General features: G+C 35.4%; 2 protein-coding genes across 2 annotated transcripts; one reads left to right on the top strand and one right to left on the bottom strand.

Annotated features, from left to right (window-relative positions):
- Positions 1-5598: 5598 nt before the first annotated feature.
- LOC105039546 (uncharacterized) lies at positions 5599-10883 on the bottom strand. Its single transcript, XM_010915731.4, has 3 exons — positions 10604-10883; positions 6000-6149; positions 5599-5916 (listed from the first exon to the last, which is right to left on the bottom strand). The coding sequence occupies exons 1-3, from the start codon at positions 10805-10807 to the stop codon at positions 5839-5841; spliced, it is 432 nt and encodes a 143-aa protein (XP_010914033.1). The 5' UTR covers positions 10808-10883; the 3' UTR covers positions 5599-5838.
- A 5571-nt stretch (positions 10884-16454) lies between these two features.
- Positions 16455-17785, top strand: LOC105039545 (VQ motif-containing protein 31). Its single transcript, XM_010915730.3, has one exon. It carries the CDS (start codon positions 16725-16727, stop codon positions 17286-17288), a length of 564 nt encoding a protein of 187 aa, XP_010914032.1. The 5' UTR covers positions 16455-16724; the 3' UTR covers positions 17289-17785.
- The last annotated feature ends 9331 nt before the right edge of the window (positions 17786-27116 follow it).

Raw genomic sequence — 27116 nt, 5'->3', positions numbered from 1 at the left:
GTTCTAGAGTTCTAGGACGGCTTTGGCAGGTTTGTCTCCTCTCCAGACCTTGCAGAGGGGCTTGCGGTTGGCGATGGCGGCTGCAAAGCCAAATTCAGTGGTAGTGCTACCAAGAGAGGTGCAGGAATGGCCTAATTAGGTCACAGCGCTGCCTGTGGAGGTACAGGAACGGTCTGGATCGTCTAGACAGTGGCCGTCAGATTCTAGACCTACTGAAAGAGTAGGTTGAACTTATCTACCATAATCAATGCCGGTTGAGAAGGCGGGGGAGTTTCTGCCATTGGCGACTGTACCCGATTATTAGCATGGTTCTCCATCGGTCGAGAGGCGGTGGCATTGGTATGGTGGAATAAAACTCTCTTAGGTGGCATGGTTCATGGGTCTTTCCTCTAGTACCAATCTATTGGTACAAGATTTCACAAGGCATTGGGATATTAGAGCAGGTGGCAAGATTGGGTTTCTCAAGGGCATGACCTATAAAAAAGTTATGACTGAAGGTTGCTCCGATGGGGACTCTCCGACGCTTAAGTCAAAACTCTTATTCAACAGATGGAGAAGTGTGAGAGACAGAGTAACGGCGTACATTTTTTTAGGATCCCATTTGGGCCTCCGTTTATGGACAGAGGCGAGAGTTTTAGTTGATAAGTCAGTTGGCACGACCCCATCTGGCTAGGGCATAATTTGTTTACAGTGACAGAATTATCATTCAAGACTCTCAAGATATAGTGGTTGTTGTTGCCATATCCACCTTGTGACAGCTATCACCTGGCAAGCATTGAATTTTGAACTAGTGCGTCAACTGATGTCAGTGGATCGAGGGTTGTTTAGTCGCGATTAAGAGTCGGTCATTTTGTGCCATCCTCAGGTGAAAAATTTTTCAGTTGGGATCTACTCAGCAGTGGAAAGTTGGTCGGTCAGATGCAATTGATCAAAAATCGTTATCTGATCAGACTGAGTCAATCATTCAAGTGTGTTGATAACCCTTCAGTCTAACCATCGATGGTTCTGGGGGAGTGTTACTAAGTGTCAGTCGACGAGTCTTTATCTACTCAGACTGTGGGATACCGATAGGGAGGAAGTCGAGAACTAGTCGGTGATAGAACGATGAAGGCCACAATCGACGATGGGTCAATCGAGGCCCAGTAGATGGGCCTTCTTGGCTAGGACATCTTGGGCCTTGGACTTCTTCATATCATCGGTTTGTACGAAATTTTTTCCAATAGTAACCAATTCATCAGGTTCGCCCTTACAATAGTAGGTGTTTGAAGGGTAGCAATTGTGTTTTCCTGCACAGAAATAGATGAGTTCTTCAAAAAGTATGGCCACTAAGATGCTCTAAAACCATCCAACTAACCTGTGTTATTTTCCAAAGCAATAAACTCAGCAAACACTTAAGCTCTTAAGCCCCATTTGGCAAAGCTTTGGAAAAGCTAGAAAGCACTTTCTAACCCTCCCAAAGCTTTTTTAGATAGTATAATGGTGTTTAGTAAACATTTAGAAGCAGTTTTATTTTCACCAATCAGCTAAAAAGATCTACTTGGGAGGAGCTCTATTTTAGAGCTTCTTCCCCAAAGTACTTTTTATAAATGTCAGGATGTTTTAGCTCCAATAAGATTTTTATGGTGACCAAAATGCCCACAAACAAATATATACTTTATATAATATTATGTTATATCATATCACATCATGTATATTATGATACTATCAAAGATTTTTTGCATATATATCCTCCTCAATATTCAAATTTACGTGAATATTCTGTCAAAATTGATATTTATATGTATACCTTTATAAAATACTTGTTTTGCATGTGTATCTTTTTTTTTATTTTTTTATATATGTACCTATGCCATTTAATGCCGTTAAAAAATTAATGATTTAAAATTTAAATGACTAAAATATTCTAATGGATAGATGTGCAAAAAAAAATTTATAAGGATATATATATAAATAGCAATTTCATAAGGATATTCATATAAATTTGAATATTTAGAAGGATATACATGTAAAAAATTTTAATTTAATTTTTATCTATTTCATCTAGATAGATTCAGACCCTCTTGCTCTACAATGTAGTAATATATTACATAATATAACAACACGATGATGATATTATATAATATTTTATATATTAGGATACTATATTATATTTTATTTTTATGCAAGATGGGAATGATATATCTATTTTATAACAACATGATATACCTTATATACTTCACAAAGATATTTTTAATAAAAAATTTTAAAATAAAATATAATAAGATTATAAATTTTTATTATTACATAATGTCTAAATCCACAACTATGTTCACTCTATGTAAATGTACAAGCTATTCATCTAATATCAAGTTTAGATATTTTTTTTAGAAACATATTATTATATACTAGAGGAAATATAGATAGTTATGATCTGGTTATTTTTTAGATAAGATAATTTTGATCTATTATTCAATAAAAAGATTATTTTATTTATATAAATTAATAAATTAAATAAATTTATTATTTTAGTTATATATATTAATTTTTTTATTAGAATAAGAAAAAAATTAACAATCCAAGAGAGGTGTATTTAAGTTAAAGATTTATTGCATGTATACCCTTCTAAATATTTATATTTGCATGAATATCCTCATAAAATTACTATTTACATATATATCTTAATAAAAAAAATTTTATACATCTATCCATGAAGATATTTTAGTTATTTTAATTTTAAATCATTAATTTTTAACGGTATTAGATGATATGAATATATATGTAAAAAAAATATATTATGAGGATATACATACAGATATTAATTTTAAAAAAATATTTATATAAATTTAAATATTTGAAAGGATATACATGTAAAAAATCTTATTATCAATATGCTATACCCCCACATCATATCAAAATTTATTATACTATATTGTACAGTAAAAAATTATATTATATTTCATTATATTATAATAATATATTCCATTATATTATATTATATTAATACTATGTAATATTATTGTTAGTATTATTATTATATGATATTATTATGTTACATTATAATAATATTATGCTATGCAAAAACGTGCAATACTATATCATATTTTGTTATATTATTATCCTATTGTATACAAATTACATTAGTATATGATAATAATATTATATTATATTGCAAAAATATATCACAATATATTACATTACAAATAATATTATACTATAAATAATATTTTACTATGCAATACATATAATACTATATTGCATTACACTCTATTATAATATATTATGGTCCTGTTTGGCTAAGCTTTTAGAATACCATAAAATATTTTTTGATCCTCAAAAAGTACTTTAGAGTGATACAGTAATGTTTGATAAAAAATCAAAAAGCTGCTTTGACTTTGTCAGCAAGCTGAAAAGATCTATTTGGAGAAAGCTCTATTTTGAAGCTTTCTCCAAAAGTATTTTCTAGCTAATATTGAAAAACTGTTTTGATTTAGATAATTTTTTTTAATAATAAAAATATCCACTAACAAATTTGATCATAATTAATCATATTATATTATTATACTATAAATATAATATAATATAATAATAAATTAATATTATAATATATTATAAATATATAATACAATCTGTTATAGTATTATTATATTATAAAGTATAATTTGATATAATAATATTTATTAATAGTATACTATTATTACATTATAATAATATAATATAATTTGTTATATTATAATTTATTATTAAATTATATTATAATTCATTATATTATATTACATTATATATTATATCATAATTATAATAATATTATATTATAGTGTATATTATATTATATTACATATATGATCATAATATTATACAATAAAATAATACTTTAAAATGTAATAATATTTATGTTATAGATATATAATATAATCTATTATAATATTATAATATTGTAATATAATCTATTATATTATAATTTATTATTAGATTAGATTATAATCTAATATATTATATTATATTATATATTAATAATATTATACAATAAAATAATATTTTAAAATATAATAATATTTATGTTATAGACATATGATATAATCTATTATAATATTATAATAATATAATATAACATAATAATATTTTAATAATAATATAATATAATTATATTATAATAATATAATATATTATATTATATTTTATATTATATTATATTATTACATTATATTATATAGTATAATAATATTTTAATATATTATATTATATTATTTTTTACTGTATAATACTATGTAATGCTTTTATTATCATTTTATCATATCAAAAATATTTTTTTTTATTTTAGTTACCAAATATATGATAAAGTTCCAAAGCATTATATAAATATGGTTACCAATCAGCAAATAGATTTTTATAAAAATTTTATTTTTAAAAGCTCTACTTCTCAAAAACTCTATTTTCAAAAACTCTAAAAGTTCTACTGCTAATAGTAATCCTAAATAGAACCATAATATAATGTCATTTAGAGTCATTTTGTCATATGAAAAGCATTTTGTCATCTTCCACTACATTTTAAAAATATAATTACTAAATAACAAATAACCTTTTGATAAAGCTCTACTTCCAAATATCTATTTATCAAAAATTTTATTTTTAAAAATTTTCAAAATTCTACTCCCGATAGCAATCCTAAATAGGATTTTAGCCTGAAGTTAATCATACTTTTGCCTTCCCATCTAAACCATCCGAGCACACCTTGTGCTCATGCAAGAGGCTGGGGTGCTCACCTCCCTAAATCCACTCTCTTTTTACTCGAGGCTTCTAAAGTGTCCATCAGATGTCTCCAAATAAACCTCGACTCTTGAGCTTTGACAAGCTCTATCGAACATCTTCGAAGAGAAATTCTTTATGCACCACAGGCAGTGTAAAAAATCCGATATGAAGTGCACCATCTCATTCGATTGGTCCATATAGTTACAACTTTTCAAAGCACATTTAATACCTGCAGATCGACTTTTTCGTTTAAAAATTTTATATGATGAAAATACCTCCATCTTTTAAAAAAAATTATAATATTCTGTGACGTAATACAACCCAAAATGTCATAATATGACATAAAATATCATAATATGAGAGATATATTTATGTCCAACCACTTCCAATGTGCATTTAATATTTACAGATTGATTTTTTAGTTTAAAAATTTTGAATAACAAAAATATCCCTATTCTTTAAAAAAAATTATTACATCATGTACGTATTATGGAAGCAGGATGTCATAATATGGATATAGAATGTCATAATTTTTTTAAAAGATAGAAATATTTTTGCTATACATAATTTTTAAATAAAAAAATCAATCTACAAATATTAAATGAGCGTTGAAAAATAATGACTACATGGACCGATCGAATGAGATGGTATACTTCACATCGAATTTTCGACACCACCGGCGGTGCAAGAAGAATTTCACCATCTCCGAATAGCCTTCGAGTCTTAAGCCTTGAGAAGGTCGGGCCTTGTTAGGAGGCTGAACTGGGTTAAGATTACATTAGAAATTAGAACCTCTTGCACCCAACCCTCCTCCCCACAACCACCAAAAAAAAAAAAAAAAAAAAGAAGAAGAAGAAAGAAAGACGTTAGGCATTGTCAATTCAACATCTTGAGTAACGTAAGTGCTGTCTCCACATTAACTCGGAACAAGAATTCGAAAATATAAAGGAATAAACATATTCCTACCATCACCATTGAAGTTGTATGATTAACAAGATTTCCAGCCTATAAGAACACAGTCGTCACATGTTGATGACTCTCACAAGCTTACTTAGAAAAAATAAACTTGTTCTTTGCAGTCAGCAGATCCTCCGAGTTGCCATGCCGGAGTTATTATTGGGGTGACAGAGGTTCTCCCAACCATTTGGCACGGAAGCCGGTGCCTTTGCAATCAGGACAGCAAGCAGAACCCTAGATGAAAACAAAATCAAGTCTATTAATGTGATATTGGGCACAAAAATGTGAAGGTTCTCAAAGTCACTACACTTCATCACCTTCCCCGCACATATAACACAGGTGGTATTTCTTGAAGGCACTTCGCACAGCATGTTGTTGCCCAGGATGAAGAAACCTGTACCTCCACACCATTTGCATTCGATGTAGCCATTTGATTCGCAAGATGAACAAGCAATCGGTCGTGGTTGCTGCTCAGAGTAAATATATGAAAAGAATATCAGTGCTTCATTCCACCAAAAGTATATGGGGGCAGGGGGATTAAACAATTCTCAGCATTAATTTCATATAACAGTCTATACTACTGGCTAAATAATCTGACTGCATAGCGCTGAACTGCATGGAGTCAGATTTCAACTGTTCATAAAAGGAAAAATCCACAAGGTCTGACAATAAATATCAGATGGACCACAACAGATCATGTAGGAAAAAATGGTTCAAACTAAGGAAGGTAAAGAATCAAAGAAATCAAGGTAGTCACAACACAGATATATAATTGCATAAAGTGCCTATGCGCTACGTGCATATTTCTTAATAGAAAGATTGAAATTTTTTTATTTTTCAAGAAGTATGGAGTTTTAAAACTTGATGGATGCCCTTGGATCATCAGCTAAGGACACCGCCCTCATTGTTTTCTGTTATTGTGTCCGTTCGCAAGCAGATATAGTTCTCAATCAACTGTACTCCCTCAATCCTCTCTAATATTCCCATTTTCTTGAGACCAAAAAATTCATCTTCTACACCATCAATTTCCACCAATAAGCTGGAAGTCAAGCAGCGCAAGAGGCAGGCAGAATTAAGATCCATAAATAATATCTGAGCAGGATCTCAAACAAGCATCAAATATCCATGCTTCTCCTGGAACAACTCTCAGCCAATCACCTCATAATACAGGAATTAGTGTAATAAACAAGCAGATTGCGTTCAGCAGCTAGAATAAGAGAAATTATATAAGAACCTTACTCGTTCTGAGTGTCCAATTGAATTAAGATAGTTTATTGTCAAATATAAAGCAAACTCTTGATGCATGAGTCCATCTGACTAACAAAGCGTTCAACTGTCTACAGGTATTGAAAATATACAATTTTACAAAACACACTCATCTTGGCTTCACTCTTTCCCTTCCCTCTTTACTTAAAAGAGAAAAGTAGAGAAGTAAAACTAGGAGTGCATGTATCGTCTGACAGAACTTAAAATATCTTAATCTTTGATATTAGTCATCCATGTTGGTCCTCACATGCATCACATGTGACCAATGCTAGTGCTACAATAAAGGGAGCAATCTTAATCAAATGTACTGTAAAACTTATACTGCAATTGGAGGTAAAGAACTTAATAAGGTAAACCATGTGGTCATACTGATGCTTCCTGCTAAGCAGATCTTACAAAAGAATCAACCAAACTAAGCAGAAATTCAAAAATGTTACATTCATTCAGGTTACCAATACTGGAGGACAAAAAATAATAAAATTTAAAAGGGAAACAGTCCTGTTAAATATCATGGCTCATATGAGTGCTTTCCTCATCCATGGTGCTTAACTAATCCCTTCAGCTAGAGGCACCCTCTTATCCTAGTATCACAACACGCATGGCAAAGGAGCACCCACTGAATCCCCTACACTCCCTCTACAGTTAATCCCTTTAGCCAGACGCACCCTCTTATGCTAGTATCATAATTCCCATTGCAAAAAGAGAACACACTCAATCTCCCACACTCTCTCTACAGTCCCCCCTCGCTGGACGTGCATCGCCTTTTCATTCTCCCCTGAAGCCTCATATAAATGTCTCCCTTGTTTCTTTTTTTTTTTTTTTTTTAATATCCTTCACATCGCTAAACATTAAACACAATGCCCTATCTTGGACTGCATTTATAACCCACAAGGAGGAAATTAATTTGACTTTGGAGAGGAAGTTCCCTTTCTGGAGCATCTTTCCTTCAAAGCCACTTCATAAGTTAAATTTATTATTATGCATTTTCAGGTAAATGAAACTTAGACGAGATTGCTAATGAGAATTAGGAAGTTCACCTACATCCTAAACCACACAAACCTGCATTGCAACTGGCACATAAGCCTATAACGAATTGCAAGGTGTAAGATTTTGTAGATTGATCAAATATCAACTACTAAAACAATGATACTAGTCTCTCCCATCAAAGAGCAATATCAACTATAATAAAGGAAAATCGACGGAAAGAAAAGTGTGATAACTATCAATGAAAGATGATAACAATATCTTCATGAGAAATATGACCAATGTACTAGCTCAAGCTCTCAATCCATTTTATTTCCAAATGCTGACCATTCTTACTATCAAAAAGCAGATGTCAGCTGAAAATACCACAAAAGTCCATTCCCTTTGAAGTACTGACAATCAAACATCAGCAAGTTTAATTTACTTGTTTCAGTAATCATTGCCAAACTAATTGCAGAAGGGAAGAAAAACATGGGACTAACTTTTATTTATTGTGCATAACCTTCAAGTGATGACCTAGTATATAATACAACAAGTTCATGTTTATCTATGATCTGGTTAATTTTGCTTTAATATAGAACTAATGCTTAATGCAAATCTGACTCTATATAATACATGTGTGGCTTACACATATGCAAGCCCCACTAGACATTCATTTAGCTTTTCATGGTGTTAAAGAGGAAACAATTGAGCCTTGGAAGCTTTCACACCACATGAATGCATCTGGTCATTCATTACGCTATTAAGTACAGCTTTTATCATCATCATCATCAATCAAATTTTATTCTACTTCAAATATATCATTTCAAATTATTGAGTACTTCCATCAAATATATTTTATCCTAATAAGCCCCTGCGAACCCATATTGATTGAGAAATCATAATTCATGATCCCATTATTTGACGAAAATAAATAGCTTTCGATTAATTGGCATTCTCCTATATGCAATTAACTGACCTGAATGCTTTATACTTCTTAAACAGCCAATAGGGGATATGGTGCTCAAATATAAATTGAATGCTTATAACATCACAATTACAATGCTTAAAGCTGTTTAACCTCCCAATGACAATATGGTGCTTTGAGGCCCCTATAAGACTTTGTTAAGCAAAATGATTGTTCCTATATAGCTGTTTCTAAACTAGTGGGGTCCAGATTGGACAAAATGACACCGATGATGAATGCACGACACTATCAAGATAGTTTATTGCATAACTGAATTGAAAGGAGGAGAAAAACAGCCTAGGGGGGCTATACTGACCATTACTTTCTGTCTCTTTTGGCCTGTGGGATTTCCTTTTTTTTTCTCTATCTCTTTCTTAAATATCCTCGGTGTTAATGAGTTTTAACTTAAGTGAAAAGTTGAAATTTGATATTAGATGATAGGATGCTCTGTAATTTATTTAATTTGGTCCTTCTTCAAGATCAGCAAGCCAATAATCCACAGCAGCAGTGGTGTAGCTGGATGTACCCATCCACCTCTTCTATAACCAAAAAAAAAAAAAAAAAAAAGAAGGGACCAACCCTTCTATGATTCACGGATCAATAGGAAGGACCAGCTGCCTTTACACATTAGGAGAAAATGGAGGAAAAGAAGAAGGAGAGAAGGAAGAAAAGGAAAGGAAATAGAAAGAAAAGGATACAAAGAAGATGGAGGAAAAATAATGAAAGAACATAAGGCAAAGGAAAAAAAGAACCATCAGCGTCCTATCCAGTGCCCCCTCTATTCTCTTCCCTATATCCGTATTTCTTTTACCATTTTTGAACAACAGTGGAAAAGATAAAATTTTGGTCATCTTCCTTCTCATTTTCTTGAAGTTTTCTTTATCTTGATCTTGGGAGCTTATTGATTGTGAGCTCCATATCTGGCCTTCTTTCCTAACCCTTATCCAAAACACTTTCAGTTTTTAACAAGTTTTTATCCATGTATGAGCACAAATTCAAAACTAAACATATTTTTAGTTGCATCACTTGACAGCAAATCACATAAGCATGCAGTCAAATATCCACATACCCATTTCACCAGCAGCGATTGTAGCTAGTAACGCAACTAGCTAGAGATAGCAGAACTGCATAGAATCCAAAACTAGCATGGAGTGCAGATAGTGATTCAAAATGATTTGTTGAAAATCATAACTCTGTCTAATGATGCTGAATATGTCAAAATTAATTACCATAAAACAACACGGATAAAAAGAGCCTATAGAACTATATAGCTATCTGATTTTTGGTTCCAGTTTGGTTTCCCTAGTTGATAAAAGTCATTTTTCCAAATCATTTGGGTCGTTTAGTATCAAATTTCATTTTAGATTGCAAAATTTCCACCAAGAAATTGATTTGTAGATATCAACATTGGATATAAATAATACATTGACATTTCAAGGGAAGCTTAAGGTAGAATCCATTTAAGAATTAATCGATGAACCTCCACGTAAACTTCTTAACCCTATCATATTGCTATACTCGACTGGATTATACCACAAATTTGTTTCTTTCTGAAAATTTTAAGTCCAATAGGATTTATCAAATGAGGTACCCTAGATCTTTCAATCAAGATAGAGAACATTAAAAACCACATCAAACACATAAAATCTCTCCTTTTTTCCAATAAACGCGATCCAAACAAGAACCTTAGAACCAGGAACGAGATATAAAGAGAGGGGATGATACCTGAGAGATGAGCCACGCCCGCTCCATCCGCTTGGCGAAGCTGGCGGAGCTCTCGAAGGAATCGACCGTGGACGCCCTGACGACGGGCTCGGGCGCCTTCCAGAAGATTCTGGAAGGGGCGGCGCGGTCTCCTCTTCGTCCTCGCCCTCTGAGAGGAAGAGACGGGAGAAGGGATTTGGGAGAGGAACAGCAGGAAATCGCCATTGGGGTTGCCGCTCTCCGGCTTCGCTCTCTTCTTTTCTTATTCGCCTTCCACCAGTTGACGGACTCGGATGCCGCTGTCCCGCGAAGGATCGTATCGCATTGTGGTTCTAGCGGCGGAGGAGAGAAAATATGGTGTTCGATTAGCCAAAAGGGTGGGAACAGTATAGTGACCGTCCAACGGACGGACCAGGATTAAGAGGTCCGTGCACCATGCGCAGAAGAACTTGGTAATAATGTAATATTTACATTATATAAGGGTTTATACGTAACATTGCATGCATTATTTTTGAACCGGTCCTTTGAGCTAGCCCTAGCAATGCTAATGCCGGGACTAGTTCTTTCGGTAACATTGAGAGAATTACGATTAACGACTTACCAATACTTGTGTTGTATATCGTGAGCATGAGTTAGAGAATTTGGAGTTTTGAGAATGGTCACAAGCTCATGGTGCAGCAAAGAACTCAGGTCAACTAGACCAAAGAATTGAAATCTCAAATAAAATAAAATAAAATAAAATAAAATAAAATAAAATAATAAAGTTCAAAAGAAATGGAGCATTTTATATCAAAATATCACTTTTGACTCCTTCTATTCAGAACTTTTTTGTATACTTTTCTCCTTGAGAGGCCATTTGAAAAGTTTTATTGGTACTTTGATATCATATTCTAGAAATTATGCTTCCTAAATTTTATTTGGATGAGTTTAAAAAAGATAAAATTGAGCACTACTTGAATCCCCTATAATTAGATGACTTTTACATCCAAAAGATTATATTTGTAAAACATCATTGAAAATAGAAATCATGTAAATAAAATTTTAAAAATATCATTGTGATGTCGCAAGGCTCCAGAAGATAGATGATAAGGTCGGTTGAGTACTTCTAAATGCAGTTTGGTGAAGTGCATAAAAAATTCTGTAAAAGAAGTCCTGGATCTGATGGAATACTTTCTGATGATTAAATCAGTCGGGATCTTGAAAATCAATAGTAGAAATAGAAATGCTGAAAAGCAAGAAAGAAGACTTTGGAAGAATTGAGTGAAGACTATTATTTCTTTCAATGAAGAGAGCTGAAAGGATTCAGCAAAATCTTAGCACTGAGAGTTCTGACTTACCTCATCATAAATACCAATGCCAATATACCATATATATATATATATATATATATAATATATATTGACATAAAGAGACACATTAGAGTGAGCCGATATGTCATCGAGGACTAGAAGATAGTGTATTGAGTATGATTCTACTTCTAGTTTTAGAAAAATAAGCTGCCTGCTTAGAAACTAAATTAAAATAAACTGCTTACTTCTTGACAGCATTATACATGCTGATAGATCTTATTGTTCCGTAGCTTAGCTCCTCGCTAACGGATCACTTCTTCCTTTTTAGAAAGAGCTAATCAGAACTGTGTGATCAAAGTTTCGAGCTAACATCCGGGCATTCTTTTATCAAATTTGGGACAGTCCATTTACGAGATTACTAGGGAGGAAATAACTAAATGTTCCATAATAACATGATTTGATTCTTAAACTTGCTTCATCACATGGGTGTAGATTCTCTGCAGTACTTAAAAAATACCATAAAATATTATGCATGGTTGGACATCATCTATTTTAAGATGGACGACCGCATGCGCACACGTTAGAAAAAATTAAAAAGAAAGAAATGTATAAACCCAAAAATATTTGGATATTTTGAATAGCTGTCAATTTTATGATGTATGACACCTAATCATGTATGATATTTTTTAAATGCCATAGAGAATCTCATTCCCCACCACATAGGATGGATGTGAAACGTTTTTGATTGAATTATCACTCAATAAATTGATTGATAGTTTGTGATTATTAACATCAAAGCAAACTTTCCACATGTAAGCTAGCTAATCAAGCAATGACTTCGCTGATAAGAAAACCTACGAGAAATAACTCGAACCATCTCCAATAATTGGAGGGGTCCTGTTCAATCACCCATCATCAGGTATCATGCAACAATGAACGATTGGAAATACGTATACCAAGATTTTGTACGACCACCAATAATTGCAAAATACATTAATGTCTGGTGACCTAAACTAGACCACTCCAGTTTAAACATAAACATCAGAAGATCTGAACTCAACCAGAAAAACTATTAGAATGCTAGTTTGGCCCTATTAACAAAAAAATGAGCCATGTTTATAGGGGAAAACCAAGAACTGCTACTTAATATGAGCACGTTTGCAGCTAATTTAGTGCTTGGTCATTTTTATTGAAAAACTAATAAATGATGTGTCACATTTTTCAAACGTTTGTTTGCAAATGCAATACTCTTTAAAACACATCAAAGAAGAGAAGGAAGAAACACACACGCACACACACATTGTTGTTGCGATTTGAGATTTTGAGCAATTCTATGCTACTCATGATAAGGATATAAGATTCCCATCTATATTTTAGCTAGTTCAAAAAGATGAAAATTAGATCCTTTGAACCTTCTTCATTAAAGAGATAAACAATTGGGTAATAAGATGTTTGATCACCAATAGGTAACATTATCTCCAGCATAAGATTATTTTTTATTTGAATGAATCGTTTTTATCTCCATTTCATGATTATATTTCATTATACTACCTTTGACATTATAATAATTATTTTTTGTTATCCTACCTAAAAACTTATTTTTGGTTAAAAGGACAAAATTGCCCTCCTCCTTATATTTAGTACTTGCAAAAAAGTTTTTTTCTCTTTGTTTTAGCTGGAACAAAAATGAGGATAACCCTAATTCATGGTCCTTGTTTTGATGGAAATGTTAGAGATCAATAGATCCACCCCAGTGCTTACGAAAAAAAAAAAGTCCCATCCCATTTTTTGATCTATTTGGTATTTATTCTAGAGATAAAGATGGGACAAATGTCTCATCCCTTGTCTTAGGCCTGACGGAAGGTGGCATCCCAACCGAGCATGGTTACAATAATAATTTCCATATGTTATAATGGCCACATTCAAGCACTTGCTCCATCTGGCCACTTGGGCAAGAGGTCAAGGGCTTGATTTTGGATGGGCTTAACCATCAAAAATGGGATGAGTACAAAATAAAAGGAACGGAGATAATAGCCCCTCCTAATAAAAAAAAAAAGAAAAAGATTACAACAACTATTATAATAGTTTCAGACTTTTTATTTTGATTTATATATAAAACTTAAATAATAATAATAATAATAATAATAATAATAATAATAATAATAATAATAATGTAATGATGATGATGATGAGGTGGAGGAGGAGAATAGTAGGACCAAGGATAATACACTGTCACAACAAAAAAAAAAAAAAAAAAAATTGCTATTTCCATTTGTACTTTTTTCTAATAAAATATTTTTTCTTCTGAAATTTATTTTTTTACATTATATCTTTGCTTAAAATAGATTGTAATATTTAAAGCATTTTCAGTCAATAAATAGTAAATGAGAAAAATAATATTTTTAATTACGTATTGTAGCTCAATATTTTTTATTATAATAATTTTATAACAATCATTGTCTTAGCTTAAATGGTAAGTAAATAAGAGATCCTATAATAGTTGAGGGTCCAGTGCAATGGAGTACGATATCATTGAAATCTTGTCGCTGAGTTTGGGATTTGGACTATATGATTCCCATTGGTTCCCCAGCAATTAACTTGTACAAACAACCCCAGCCACGATAATTTAGGCACTGATCCTATCTTGTCTCATAACTGCAGTTTGTGATGATGATTAGTTGTTCTATCATATCAGAGAATTTTCTTTTTTTTAGTTCTGTTGTTTGCTAGATATGCAGATCTAGTCATCAAATGGCTAGATGTGTAAGATAACATTTAATTATTTAAATATCTTTCTGATTTTTGGTTGGAATGGTTCGATCATTAAAGCATTTGTCCTAACACGTTTAGTAGTCTTTAGTACCATATTTGATAAATTGATGCGAGTAGAGTTGCATTTAATATTTTTCTAACTAGGGGTTATTAGTTGAATACGTGGACTTTTAGGATGCCCATGTGTGGAAACTTGACTTTTGCTTTTAATTATTTTGCATAGTTTCAAAATTATTTTGATATCTATTTTTATGTTTAAATTAATTTTGATCACAATATTTATTAAGCTAGCTTTTGGAAAGGCCTGGATGATCACATTAGCCATTAAAAGGAAATAATAATAGCATGGACTTTGTTATGGTGTATTTTTTTTTTTCCATACCATTTCATATATCTAGTCTCTGTTTAAAATTGAATAGCTTGAGGTGAATGACCGGATAACTAGTAGTATATATTACTATATTTTATTTATTACAATTAAATTCAAAATCTCATATTTTCAAATTTATCTCTCTTACTTTTTATCTTTTCTACCTCTCTTATTGACAACTCTGCCTTCTATCTCCACCCCCACCTAGCCAGGACCCCTTCTTTCACCCCACTATTGTTTATGACTCTCTCGTCTCTATTGTACTGACTTTCATATTCTCATACATGACAATGCTTTGTTGCTCTTCTATCCCTCTATTCTTATTCGTGCCTCCTCCATCATGATGGTGCATTTCTCAAGCTCATCATCTTTTGTTAGTAGATAACACATTTAGCAGCAGAGATGGTGCTGAATATGTAGTTCCACACCATAGGTTTTCATCCGCTCTTGAGATGGACCTAATTAAAATACAAATTTCGAAAATCCTAGCTTGGGATCAATAACTATTGAAGGCTTTGGAGTTTTGCCGCTATTCGATTTCTATCGCAGTATTAGTCGTGTAAGACTCATCTTTAAGAATCAGTTTATTCATCATCAAAAAATTGAGCGTGAAGGAGAGATCAAGAGATTCCTTAAGATTCTATTGGCGAGGATCCGGCTAAAATTGAAAATAAAATATAAAAATATAAAACTAGTTGTCAACCTTAACCTATTATTATCCATAATACTCCCATCAATTGACGATGTAGATCAATTCTTTCGTGCTATAGAAAATAATAAAAAAAATAAAAAAATACGTAATAACAATCTCCGTCACCATATAATGCCTAATAACCTCCCTAGATACTTATTGCACCCTTTATGTGCCAACAACTAGCCATTAGAGTTGTTATTTGATCAATTTCTAAATAAAGCCCATGGTCCACACTTTCAATGCTACAGATTAAAAAGCTCTCTCTTCCTGCATAGCCATCTCCCACTCTCATCTTTTCTGCTATGTTTTGACTATTCTTGACTCGTCTACTTTTCCACTAGTTCTATTACCATATTTTTTTTTTCTTATTTTTATAAATTTACAAAAATTAATTTTGGGTAATTGAAACAGTCTATCAGGCCAAATCTTCCAGATGCTCTTGCAGTGCCGAGGATCAGTTGTATCTTAGTAGCAATATTAAAGCTATCGATCTTAGAGTAGTAATAACCTCTTGGAATAATATCTAGCATGTCTTCAATACAGGTTTTCTAGGTTTCTAATTCTTTTCTTATACATTATTTTTTCAGATTTATTTTCTCATATAAATTCTTGACGTTTTATCCTATAAATATTTATTTCGAACAATTTCAAGATGAGGGGGGCAAAAAAAAAATCTAAGCACAGGTGAAAGTACCAAGCGGTGATGGGATCACCCAACTCACACAAAATCCCTCAAGTCCCAACCCTTCCTCACAAAAACCATACACCAAGACGCTCTTCTCTACCCTCTTCCATGTTCTTACGCACGAACCCAGCGGAGAGGGAGGGAAAGGAGGGGGAAAAAGCCCCGAAAATACGAGCTCCCGTGACTACCCACCTCCCAGTCCCACCTCTCTCTTTCATAAACCCTTCGCTCTTCGGTTATTTCCGATCACTCTGTAAACCTTTTCTTCCCATCCCACCCCTATTTTTCTCTATATATATTTATTAAACTTCAAACCCTTAAGAGAGAAAACTATGGAGAGGCCGGCTAACACCAGACCCGCCACCGCTGCGGCGGGGCCGCCCACCACCTACGTTCAGGCCGATGCCAACACCTTCCGCGACCTGGTCCAGCGCCTCACCGGCGCCACCGCCGCCGGAGACCTCCCCGCAACCTCCCCGGCGCGGACTTCGCCGACCGCCGTCGCTCCCCGACGGCAGCCCTTCAAGCTGCAGGAGCGCCGCGGCCCGAGCATCCGCAAGCTCGAGATCCAGCTCGGCCTCACCTCTGTTCGCTCTCCCCGTTCCCCCCCGCCCCAGCTCCACCATCACCACATCCACCATCCCTCCTCCGCCTCCTCCTCTCCCGCCGCTGGCTCCTTGAAGTCTCCAGTCCCGAGTCCTGTAACCCCCCTGGGGTCGGACCCGCTGTTCTCGCCCGCGTCGGAAGAGGAGCGGGCGATCGCGGAGAAGGGGTTTTATCTCCACCCCTCGCCGCGGGACGGCGGCCGGGGATCGGACCCGCCGGAGCTCCTCCCGCTCTTCCCGTTATGCTCGTCGAGGCAGCAGCAGCGGAGCACCCAGGCAGACGAGGAGTAACAGAAAATAATTGCTTCACGAGGGGTATGTTGGGAATTTCGGAGCTATATTATATATATATATATATATATTTGTCTTCTTTTGGGAATTTTGTAAGTGGAGATGGCTTAAGAAAGCTTAGAGTCGTGGTTTTGGGATTACTGGATTTGAAATTTTGTTCCCATGGGATAGATTTTATCGCCGGAAATCTAGGTGCAGTTCGAATCAAAACTTCTTCTCATCTCCATGTAGCTCTTGTTCCGGTTACTTAATTATATTAAAAATGGATGAAGGAAATATGCGAGGATGGAGGTTTGTACTCCAAGTGGAGTTTAGCGAAACACAAAATCAAAGGGTTCTTTTTTTTTTTTTTTTTGCTTCTCATAATGTATTGAGATGAAAGGTGACATATTTGTTATGTGCTTGACTGTTGTTTCCCAATAATGTCTAAAGATGTTACATGTAAGGTATTTGATAAGAGAGATTGGTATCGGAGAGCAAAGGCTCTACTTGTTCCAGCTGGATCTCAAAAGGCTATCATATGTTAATGGTAAATCCTGTCGAGATGCAGCGTTTCTGAACTTTTCAGGCGTCATGACTTAAAATAAAGATAAGATGATGTTAATTAACAAATAATTGATGTTAATTTACATATTTTTTAAATACTTTGGAATTTTTGACATTGGCTGGCTAAATTTATTGTAGTCCCCAAGAATCTAGAGCCCATCACGTCTTTGTTTTATCCTCTATATTTTATAGTAGACTTGTCTATGCATCATCATTCGATTCCTTTCTTTAAAACAACAAACAAAAATATTTAGTCAATGGATATCACGGAGTGTACGGGCTAGGTCCAAAATATATATATATATAAATTCTAATAGATGCATAGGTAATTGAAGCACAAATACATATTTTTCTACTCATCCAAATTATTCCACATGATGTGATGTTACTTTGCAGTGAGAAATCTGAGTAAAATGTGATAACTCTCCATCCATATGGAAGTTAGCTAAAATTCCATCCCACCGGTCGCCTCTACGGTGGCGTTTCAGTGACTTCGCTGCGCTCGGTGAAAGCCGTTGGTCTATTTCGATTAATTAATTCGATCAGTAGGTATGTTGTGAGCGAGCCCTGCCGCATCCAAGCGTGGTCCCAGCTCTGGGTCGGAGACCCGAGCCGGATCAGCTCCAGGCCGTCCATTCTCTCAACGAATGGTCCAGATCTCCCGCCCTGTTGTCCGCGTCCCTCACGTGAATGACGTGGTGCCCGTGGTCTCGTCCTCCGCTGAACTTTGGCTGAGTGCACGATTCGCATTGCTCTGAGCTCTAAAACACTGCAAATAAGCAAGTAAATTGAGGACCTCGAAGGTGGTAGATACTCTAAGGACCGCCGAGTGACGCGACTCGGATGAAGACAGGGCTTATGCCAGTTTAAGTGTGGAAGGGGACTCTATACTTATCTCATAGTCATAAAATGGCACAGAAGCAGAGCACTTAGGGGTGGTCATTCTTTGCGAGCAGATATTTGAAGGCTCATGCGTATCTATAAAAAAATTAATAATAATGTTGATTGGATTGCTATTTAAGTGGTCAATCATGATAGCACTATATTTGGAGGCTTCTTCTGCTATATCCGGATACTTCCGAGATATTATAGTGATTGATTTGAGTGGTTGTACATAATTTAAGGTTTTGTATAACCATCATTACAAGTATTAAAAAAAAAAAAAAAAATCCAATCCAAGATTATATGGCACCAGCTTCGTGTGGGTACAAATAAGGCCAGACGTAGCTATGGCCGCAAATGACTTATGCCATGTTCTTTGGCTAGACTTAGTTAATTACAAATCGATCAGATATTATGACAGGTCCATTCTAAAGAAGACGAGGAATGCATCACCTAGACCTTTAGACCTTTGCCGGACCATGAGAAGAATTAGTTTTGTTGTGGACCCCACTCACCAACCGACCGACCAATCTATGCAATTACAATGAAATATTCTTATCATGTGATGGTCTCGTTGCTGCATATATCTCTCCTCGTCAAAGAAAAGTTAGAGTTAAGTCTAGGAAAGAAAAGGAGAAAGTTACAAGCAATGGTCTCCATGCATAATTAATTCAGCAACAAGAATTAATGCCTGCACCCTGGGCCACAAAAATAATGACACCAACATGACGGACTTGGGATTAAGAGGTTGCTAATTCTTAACATAGATTGCCTACAATAATCGAATACTAGTACTTCACGTGAACTCTTGAACAGACTCAAACAACTGAATCCAATATCAGATTGAACTCCTGAAGTTTCGATGCTTAAGAACGTTCATACATCATGTTCCAACCACTGACTTCCCATGGTCATTATTGTTCTCCTTCCTCTTGCTTTTTTCCTTTGCCACCAAATATGATACCCTTGATTTTTGAACTTTTCCCTGAGCTGTAAACAATTGTCTTTTAAGGTCGAGATCCAGATCGAGAGAGAGAGAGAGAGAGACTCATTTTCAATTAATTAAGATATATTTAAGATTTCAGACTTTGCCAGATTTTCGTTTTAATTTTTTGCATAATAGCAATATAACAAGCACAAGGACTAAAATAAGTCCAGATAATAATTACATTAGCTAATTAAATAACTGATATTGAAAAGATTGGAATTCATAACCCTAATGCACTGTTGGCAAATCAATTGATCTTAAAAATTTAAGCCTGAGGAAAGGATCACTGATTCTATGTTATTTCTCGTCTATTTTTATCCTCAGTCACATTGGTCAATGGTTCTATTTTACTCCCTTTTTGGACCTCAGACAAAGTTTTTTGATGAAAACGCGCCTCGACATATTTTTTTTTTTTTTTTTTTGACCCTCCACAAGGAAAGACACGGAAGCTACCCACTGACCGATAGTAATGAGAATAGAAAGAGGCTACGATGACGTTGTGTATGAACGAAGGGAATAATTAGGCAAAAACATATCCTTATCTGATCTCTTTGGATGTCTTTGGACACTTCTACAAAATTTAAGGAATGGTGGTTTGATGTGGGCCATGTTCCAGGTTAGCTCGAACATGAATGGAGGGCCAATGATTTATCAAAACTTTAAAAGAGGTCACCCCCATTTTAAGTTTCTCTGGCAATAGGACGTTAGCATAAATGAGACCAATTTGGATCGTGTGATCCAAAAGGGTCTTAATCGCGTTTATATGTGATCTAAACTTGCCCCACACGCCTGGGTCTAAATGATTTCTTGTATTTTTCGGTGCATGATTGGATCAAAATGGTGTCCACACCATGTACTACATTTCCAATGGAAATTATTAAGTAAAAGGAGAACAGACTTGTTTTTGCTGTGCTAGGACAATGGGAACGGGTGGATTACATGCCTTGAACCTTTCAATATTTAGTAGAGAAGGACAAAAGAGGACATCCCCATGAAGCAAACTTAATTCTAGAAGAAAATCCTACAAAATTTTAGGTGCCTACCCTAGGAGAAATTAATTTTTAGGTCACTAGATCCAACGTAGAGTTAGGATGAAATGAATCTACCACTTTCATTCAAAAAAGAGATGAATATACCACTAATTTCATTTTAGAGTGAAATGAATCTATGCAGAATGATTTTTCTTCCGCCCTATACTTCTCTGTCGGATTGTACCAAAATTGATGGATTTATTCTAGAGATAGAGAGGAAGAGAGAGGTGAAATGGTCAGGAAACAAGCAGGGCAAAAACAAAAGCTAGTCAGTTCAACATGGGTTCCAAATCATTTTTAGCTTGACATTTTTGGCTTTTGTTATTATTAGTTTCAACTTGATTCATAAGATGTTGAAACTATACTTGAGGTGATGTCATGGTGCTCATGATAATCCAACATCTTGCGATGTTAAACTATGGATGTAAATTATCATCCAGTTTTAGTTGAAAAAAAAAAAAAAGAATTTAAGATTATAAATTTAGTGAGATACAATGTACTATTACATCTAGTTATTTTGTAGTAGTCCTGTTCTCTCAGAAATAGTGAAAGTTCTAAAATGTGCATTGCATTAGACTGAGGCAAGTATGAGATAAAGTAAATCAATTATACCTCAACTCGAGCTAGAAATTGCTTAAAGCCAGATCGAAAGACTCATATAGAATCACGAGCCAAATTTAAACTCCAATCAATTTAGTTTCGCATATTTACACCGAAACAGGTGGTCAAATGAGAAACAGATATGGAACCATTGCTGCCCATGTATGCCACTTCTTCTTGTTATTACAAGCATTTGGTACGTTGCATACAGATGGCAGACTAAAAGCATTGAGTAGTGGAATTGGTTACCACAAAACCAGAGGAAAATGGGCCTCACCTTTTGAAAATATTTTTCATCATGGATTGGAAGGGTTGGATTTTTAGAGAAATGATTGCCAATGTGGGGACTTCAAGGATCACCCAAGGCATGGAGATGATCTCATGTCATCTTTCTCCAAAGGCCGATCAGGTCGAGAGCCATGCACTTGGGCAAACAAAATTGCTTTCTTTGAGAGGTAGTCTAGTTTAATAAGGGACTTGGTGGATCCCAGCCTTGACCAGGGCAGCTCATCTTTCAACATGTCTCTAACTTGTTCAGACACAATATTGGCTTTGTATTCTTTAGTCATTGAATGCATCATGGTCACTATCTATCAAAGATTTGCATTCTCAAACATCATGATCAGAGTGGAAAAGGTGGCATAAATTGAAAGATGTGAAATAAAATCATTTGATTTTTTTGGTCTAATTTTGGATTTATAAACATATTTTGAGCAAGAACACTAGATCCATCAATCATTATGGGTATACATCTATATGTGCCCCATCTACCTCCCATCAATGAACAAATGACTGTTTTGAACAAAGAGAGAAACCTCTACTGCATGGACTTTTATGGTCGTTTGCATTGCAGTATGTTGACTGCCATGGCCCCATCAATCGGCTGTAACCAATGAATGAGTTTGATTTCCACAAACAGCATGACTTTTCTTGTTCTGAGAATAAAGTAGTATGATTGTTCTTTCTCCAGTAGATGCGACTTTGGATTTCAACAATATAAACTAAATGGTGATGGATCTCAAGCAGTGCAATGTTAAGTGGAAAGAATTTACTGATTCACGTCATGATAATGTCATGATGATATCAGCAAGATATAAAATTACATCAAGATGATATCATTATTACTTTTTCTTTTTACATGATGAAACAAATTATTGTTTAAATATTTAAAAACCATGATATTTTTGAAAAGCTTGAGAAATAGCGAGACAAAGAAAAAGATAGAGAAAGAGTATTTCAGATTGTGCTCTATTGAGTTACTGGATACTAACCGAACGGTAGCTTGAGCCAGTATTAACTTTGGAATGAACTAGCCAGCTTAAGTTGTAATTTCTCTATAGAATTAGCTTAGTAGTTTTGTGAGTTTTTATTCATTTTTCTTTTTGGTTGTGCTAGTTATTTGGTATGTACAAATGCATGTGACATGCTGATAATAATTATATAAAGAGAACATTAGATGCTAATAATATATTTAATTTGATTGATATAGTGCTATTCAGTTTTAGTCTTCTCTGGAACTGTAGACCATCTCTTCTCTTAGGACATCGTGGTTTTAGGATACTTTGTTTTGCTTTGTTTTTTTTCTAAAGACAATACTTGGCTAGAGCGTTGCAACTTTTTTTCTAATAAGTTGGTTTGTCCTTGACATCTTGCGAGAATCTTTCTCCTAATTAAAAAAAAATATTCAAAATGAATCTCAACTTTTTTATTTTTCTTTTATTATTTCATTTTATATAAATAAATGCTAATATCTAAATTAAACCAGTTTCCATTATAAGATCTTATTATGCTTACTAGGTAAAAATGTTGTGATATATAAGAGGCCGAGTATGAAAATTATTGAGGTAAACCGGCCGACTCCGACTTTGGTCTCCATGACTCCGACTATGCATCGGTCAAACAGACAGTTCCGATTCCTCATTGATCGATCGAACTAATTGCGTCGATCTATATTGGCTGGCCGATTAAGATCGGTCGACCGACTAATATTTGACTATCGATTATCGACCAACGATAGACGACTTGACCGTTGGTATAACGGAACTAATAGCCGACGGTTGCTCACAGATTCTACCGATATATGGCCGGCTAGTCAACTCAGACATACCATAACCGTCACTAACGGTTACCAGCTGTATATCACGATGCAATCAGTGAAAATTAATGATTCACTATGTGATTATGGCCCGATGATTTAGCGCCATAAAACACGAGACCATGTCCGATGGTTACGAGAACCTCATCTATAAAAAGGGATAAGAAAAACAGGGCTGGTAAGTCAATTTTGGGCCAAAACTCTACTACTTCTTACATTCAACTCCCGTTCACTAGCTTTCCTCTTTGACTTAGGCATCGGAGGGTCCTCATCGAACACAAATTCGATCTGTGTGGACGCTGTCTTACAGGTGTTCGTTCCCGACGACAGGCGATGGAGAGTTGGCCCCAACAGATTGGTGCGCTAGATAGGGGTCGAGATCGTATTCACTATGACGAAAATCAGGGCCCAGCATTTTACTACAACTGGATCGGCGAGATACTTTTTCTGTCGGGAAGAGGTTCCTCCCCCTCCTCCAGTAGCAAAGTCTAGTTCCTCACGTCCTGTGATCACCATGGATGTCCAGATCGCTGCACTTGTGTAGCAGATGAATGTCCTCACGGAGACAGTCAAAAGCCTCCAACAGCAACAAATCCAGCAGCAACAGTCAAAAGCTATGATTCGATGAGGCTACCTCAAAAAATATCAGAGAGATCTGTCGACTCAAACTCCTGCTGATCGACGATCTCAATTGCAAACTGAGGAAGCTGGAAATAATCAATCGACTGCAGGGGTGATCAACATGATCTTCGAATGACTGGACAGGGGGGCAACTTTCGAAGAAAAGTCAGTAAAACGATGATGACTCGATAATGTAATAATTTTTTCAGAAGAAGATGTTCGGAGAATTCAGATTCCCCACGATGATGCTATTATTGTTTCGGCAACAATAGCAAACTATGATGTAAAAAGAATCCTTGTAGATAATGAAAGTTTAACTGATGTTTTATTTTATTCGACTTTCTTCCGAATGCGACTGCTAACTGACCGACTCAGAAGAGTTTTAATGCCACTGATCGGCTTCACAGGAGATGCTGTCACAATGGAGGGAGAAATTTTTCTCCCCTTGATCACTGGGATCGAACCACAATAGAGCATTGTTTTCATAACGTTCACGGTGGTTCGAGTACCTTCGGCTTATAATGTCATACTCGGACGATCTGGGCTTAATGCTCTGAGAGCAGTGGTTTCGACATACCATTTGTTAGTCCGATTTTCGACAAGATATAGAGTCGGAGAGATGCATGGAGATCAACAACTCGCTCGACGTTACTTCCTTATCTCCACCCAGAATAATAAATCTGAAGACTCTTTGTCTGTCGACAAATTGGACCAAAGAAAGAATCAGGAGAAGGCTGAACTTGCTGAACAACTAGTTTCTATCATGATTAAAGAAGAGGAGCCCGAGAAAATGGTCCGAATTAGATCACAATTATCCGACTCAGAGCAGCAACAATTAATAAAATTGCTCAGAGCCAACGTCGATATTTTTGCTTGATCAACCACCGACATGTTCGGGATTCTTTCAGAAATAATAACTCACCGACTTAACATCAACCCAAATGTTAAGCCGGTGAGACAGAAGAAGCGACCTTTTGCTCCTGAAAGACAAAAGGTTATTGATGAAAAAGTTGACAAACTCCTCGTAGCAGGCTTCATCAGAGAAGTTACATATCCTGACTGGCTTGCTAACGTGGTAATGGTAAGAAAAACCAATGAGAAATGAAGAATCTGCATCGACTATACTGATCTGAATGTAGCTTGTTTGAAGGACAGCTTTCCATTATCAAAGATTGACCAATTGGTTGATGCGACTTTTGATCACCGACTTTTGAGTTTCATGGATGCCTTCGCTAGATATAATCAAATCCACATGGCACTAGAAGACGAGGAGCACACGACTTTTGTGATCGACAAAGGCATATATACTACTACAAAGTAATGCCTTTCGGTCTAAAAAATACCAGCACTACCTATCAATAGCTCGTCAATAAGATCTTCAAAACATACATCGGATGGAACATGAAAGTATATGTGGACGACATACTGGTGAAGAGTCTCCACACTTCAGATCATGTTTGAGACCTGAAGGAAGCTTTCGACACACTCCGAAGCCATCGAATAAAATTAAACCTGACTAAATATGCATTTGGGGTAACCTCTGAAAAATTCTTCAAATTTTTTATTTCACAATGAGGAATCGAGGCTAATCCTGAAAAGATCAAAGCTGTTATCGACATGAAGCACCCGAGTTTAAAGAAAGAGATACAGCAACTCAATGGAAAGATTACCGCGCTTAGTCGATTTATTTTTAGGTCGGTCGAGAGATGCTTACCATTCTTCAAAACTTTGCGATAGACGAAGGACTTTTCGTGGTCAGATGAATGCCGACAATCCTTTGAAGACTTAAAAAAATACTTGGCTTCTCCACCTTTGCTCACAAAATCAAAGATCGGAGAGACATTGTATTTCTACTTAGCGATTTTAGCAGAAGCAGTTAGTTCGGTGCTCGTCCAGGAGGATGAGAATCAAATCCATCGATCAATCTACTACACCAGCAAAGTACTTCACAATGTCGAAGTCCGACACTCAAGAGTGGAGAAAATGATCTACGCCTTAATCATATCGGCACAACGACTTCGTCCGTACTTTCAAGCTTATCCGATTGTAGTTCTGACAGATCAGTCGCTGAAGGTAATCTTACATTGATCTGACACGTCAGGTTGGATGGCAAAGTAGATAGTAAAGCTTGACGAGTTCGACATTCAATATGGCCCATGATCGTCCATGAAGGCACAAATCCTAACCGATTTTGTCACCGAATGTACTACATCTGACAATAAGTCAGAAGATATAGATGATAATATAATAAAAGGAGGCTACGACTTTCGATCTCGATCTAAGGTCGACCTGGGTGCTGCATATTGATGGAGTATCTAATGGACAAGGTAGTGGAGCTGGCCTTATACTCATAAATTTCGAAGGGGTAGTCACTGAATACGCCCTTCGGTTCAACTTTAAAGCCTCAAATAATCAAGCCAAATATGAAGCACTTTTAGCTAGCTTAAAGATAGCCAAGGAGCTTGAGATCGACAGTTTGAAGATTTTCACCGACTCACAACTGATTACTGGATAGATCAAGGATGAATTTGAGGCCCGCGATCCCATTATGATGAAGTACCTTCAGAAGGTGAAAGATTTTATGATAAGCTTGAAATATTTCGAGATCTTTCATATTTCAAGAATCGAAAATACTCAAGCCAACATACTTTCACAACTGGCTACTATCACTTTCAACTCGCTGGATCGGACATTTGTTGAATGCCTCGAACAGTCGAGTATCGATAAAGTCGAGGAGGTATTGCAGCTCACTATCGAACCAAGCTGGATGGATCCAATCGTTCAATACCTGACCGATGGGACCCTTCTTGCGGACTCCTTAGAGGCTAAACGACTTCGATGGATAGCCTCTTAATATATAATAATGAATGGTTATCTTTACAAAAGATCATTCTCTCTCTCCTTGCTGAAGTGTTTGGGACCTACAGATACCGACTATGCACTCAGAAAAGTATATGAAGGGATTTATAGAAATCACTTGGGGGGCAAGTTTCTGGCTTATAAAGTTCTGCGACAAGGATATTATTGGCCCACCATAAAAAAAGATGCAGCTGAACTCATCCGAA

Source organism: Elaeis guineensis, chromosome 1, assembly GCF_000442705.2.
Source record: "Elaeis guineensis isolate ETL-2024a chromosome 1, EG11, whole genome shotgun sequence".
NCBI lineage: Eukaryota > Viridiplantae > Streptophyta > Magnoliopsida > Arecales > Arecaceae > Elaeis > Elaeis guineensis.
The sequence above is the reverse complement of the archived record's forward strand: the minus strand, read 5'-3'. Positions and strand labels throughout refer to the sequence as shown.

Excerpts from the sequence above, each read along its gene's own strand:
- LOC105039546 (XM_010915731.4), bottom strand. The coding sequence starts at position 10,807 with ATGGCGATTTCCTGCTGTTCCTCTCCCAAATCCCTTCTCCCGTCTCTT. Across the intron at positions 6,150-10,603 it reads GGGCGTGGCTCATCTCTCAG|CAACCACGACCGATTGCTTG; the intron begins GTATCATCCCCT and ends TACTCTGAGCAG. Across the intron at positions 5,917-5,999 it reads GTGTTATATGTGCGGGGAAG|GGTTCTGCTTGCTGTCCTGA; the intron begins GTGATGAAGTGT and ends GTTTTCATCTAG.
- LOC105039545 (XM_010915730.3), top strand. The coding sequence starts at position 16,725 with ATGGAGAGGCCGGCTAACACCAGACCCGCCACCGCTGCGGCGGGGCCG.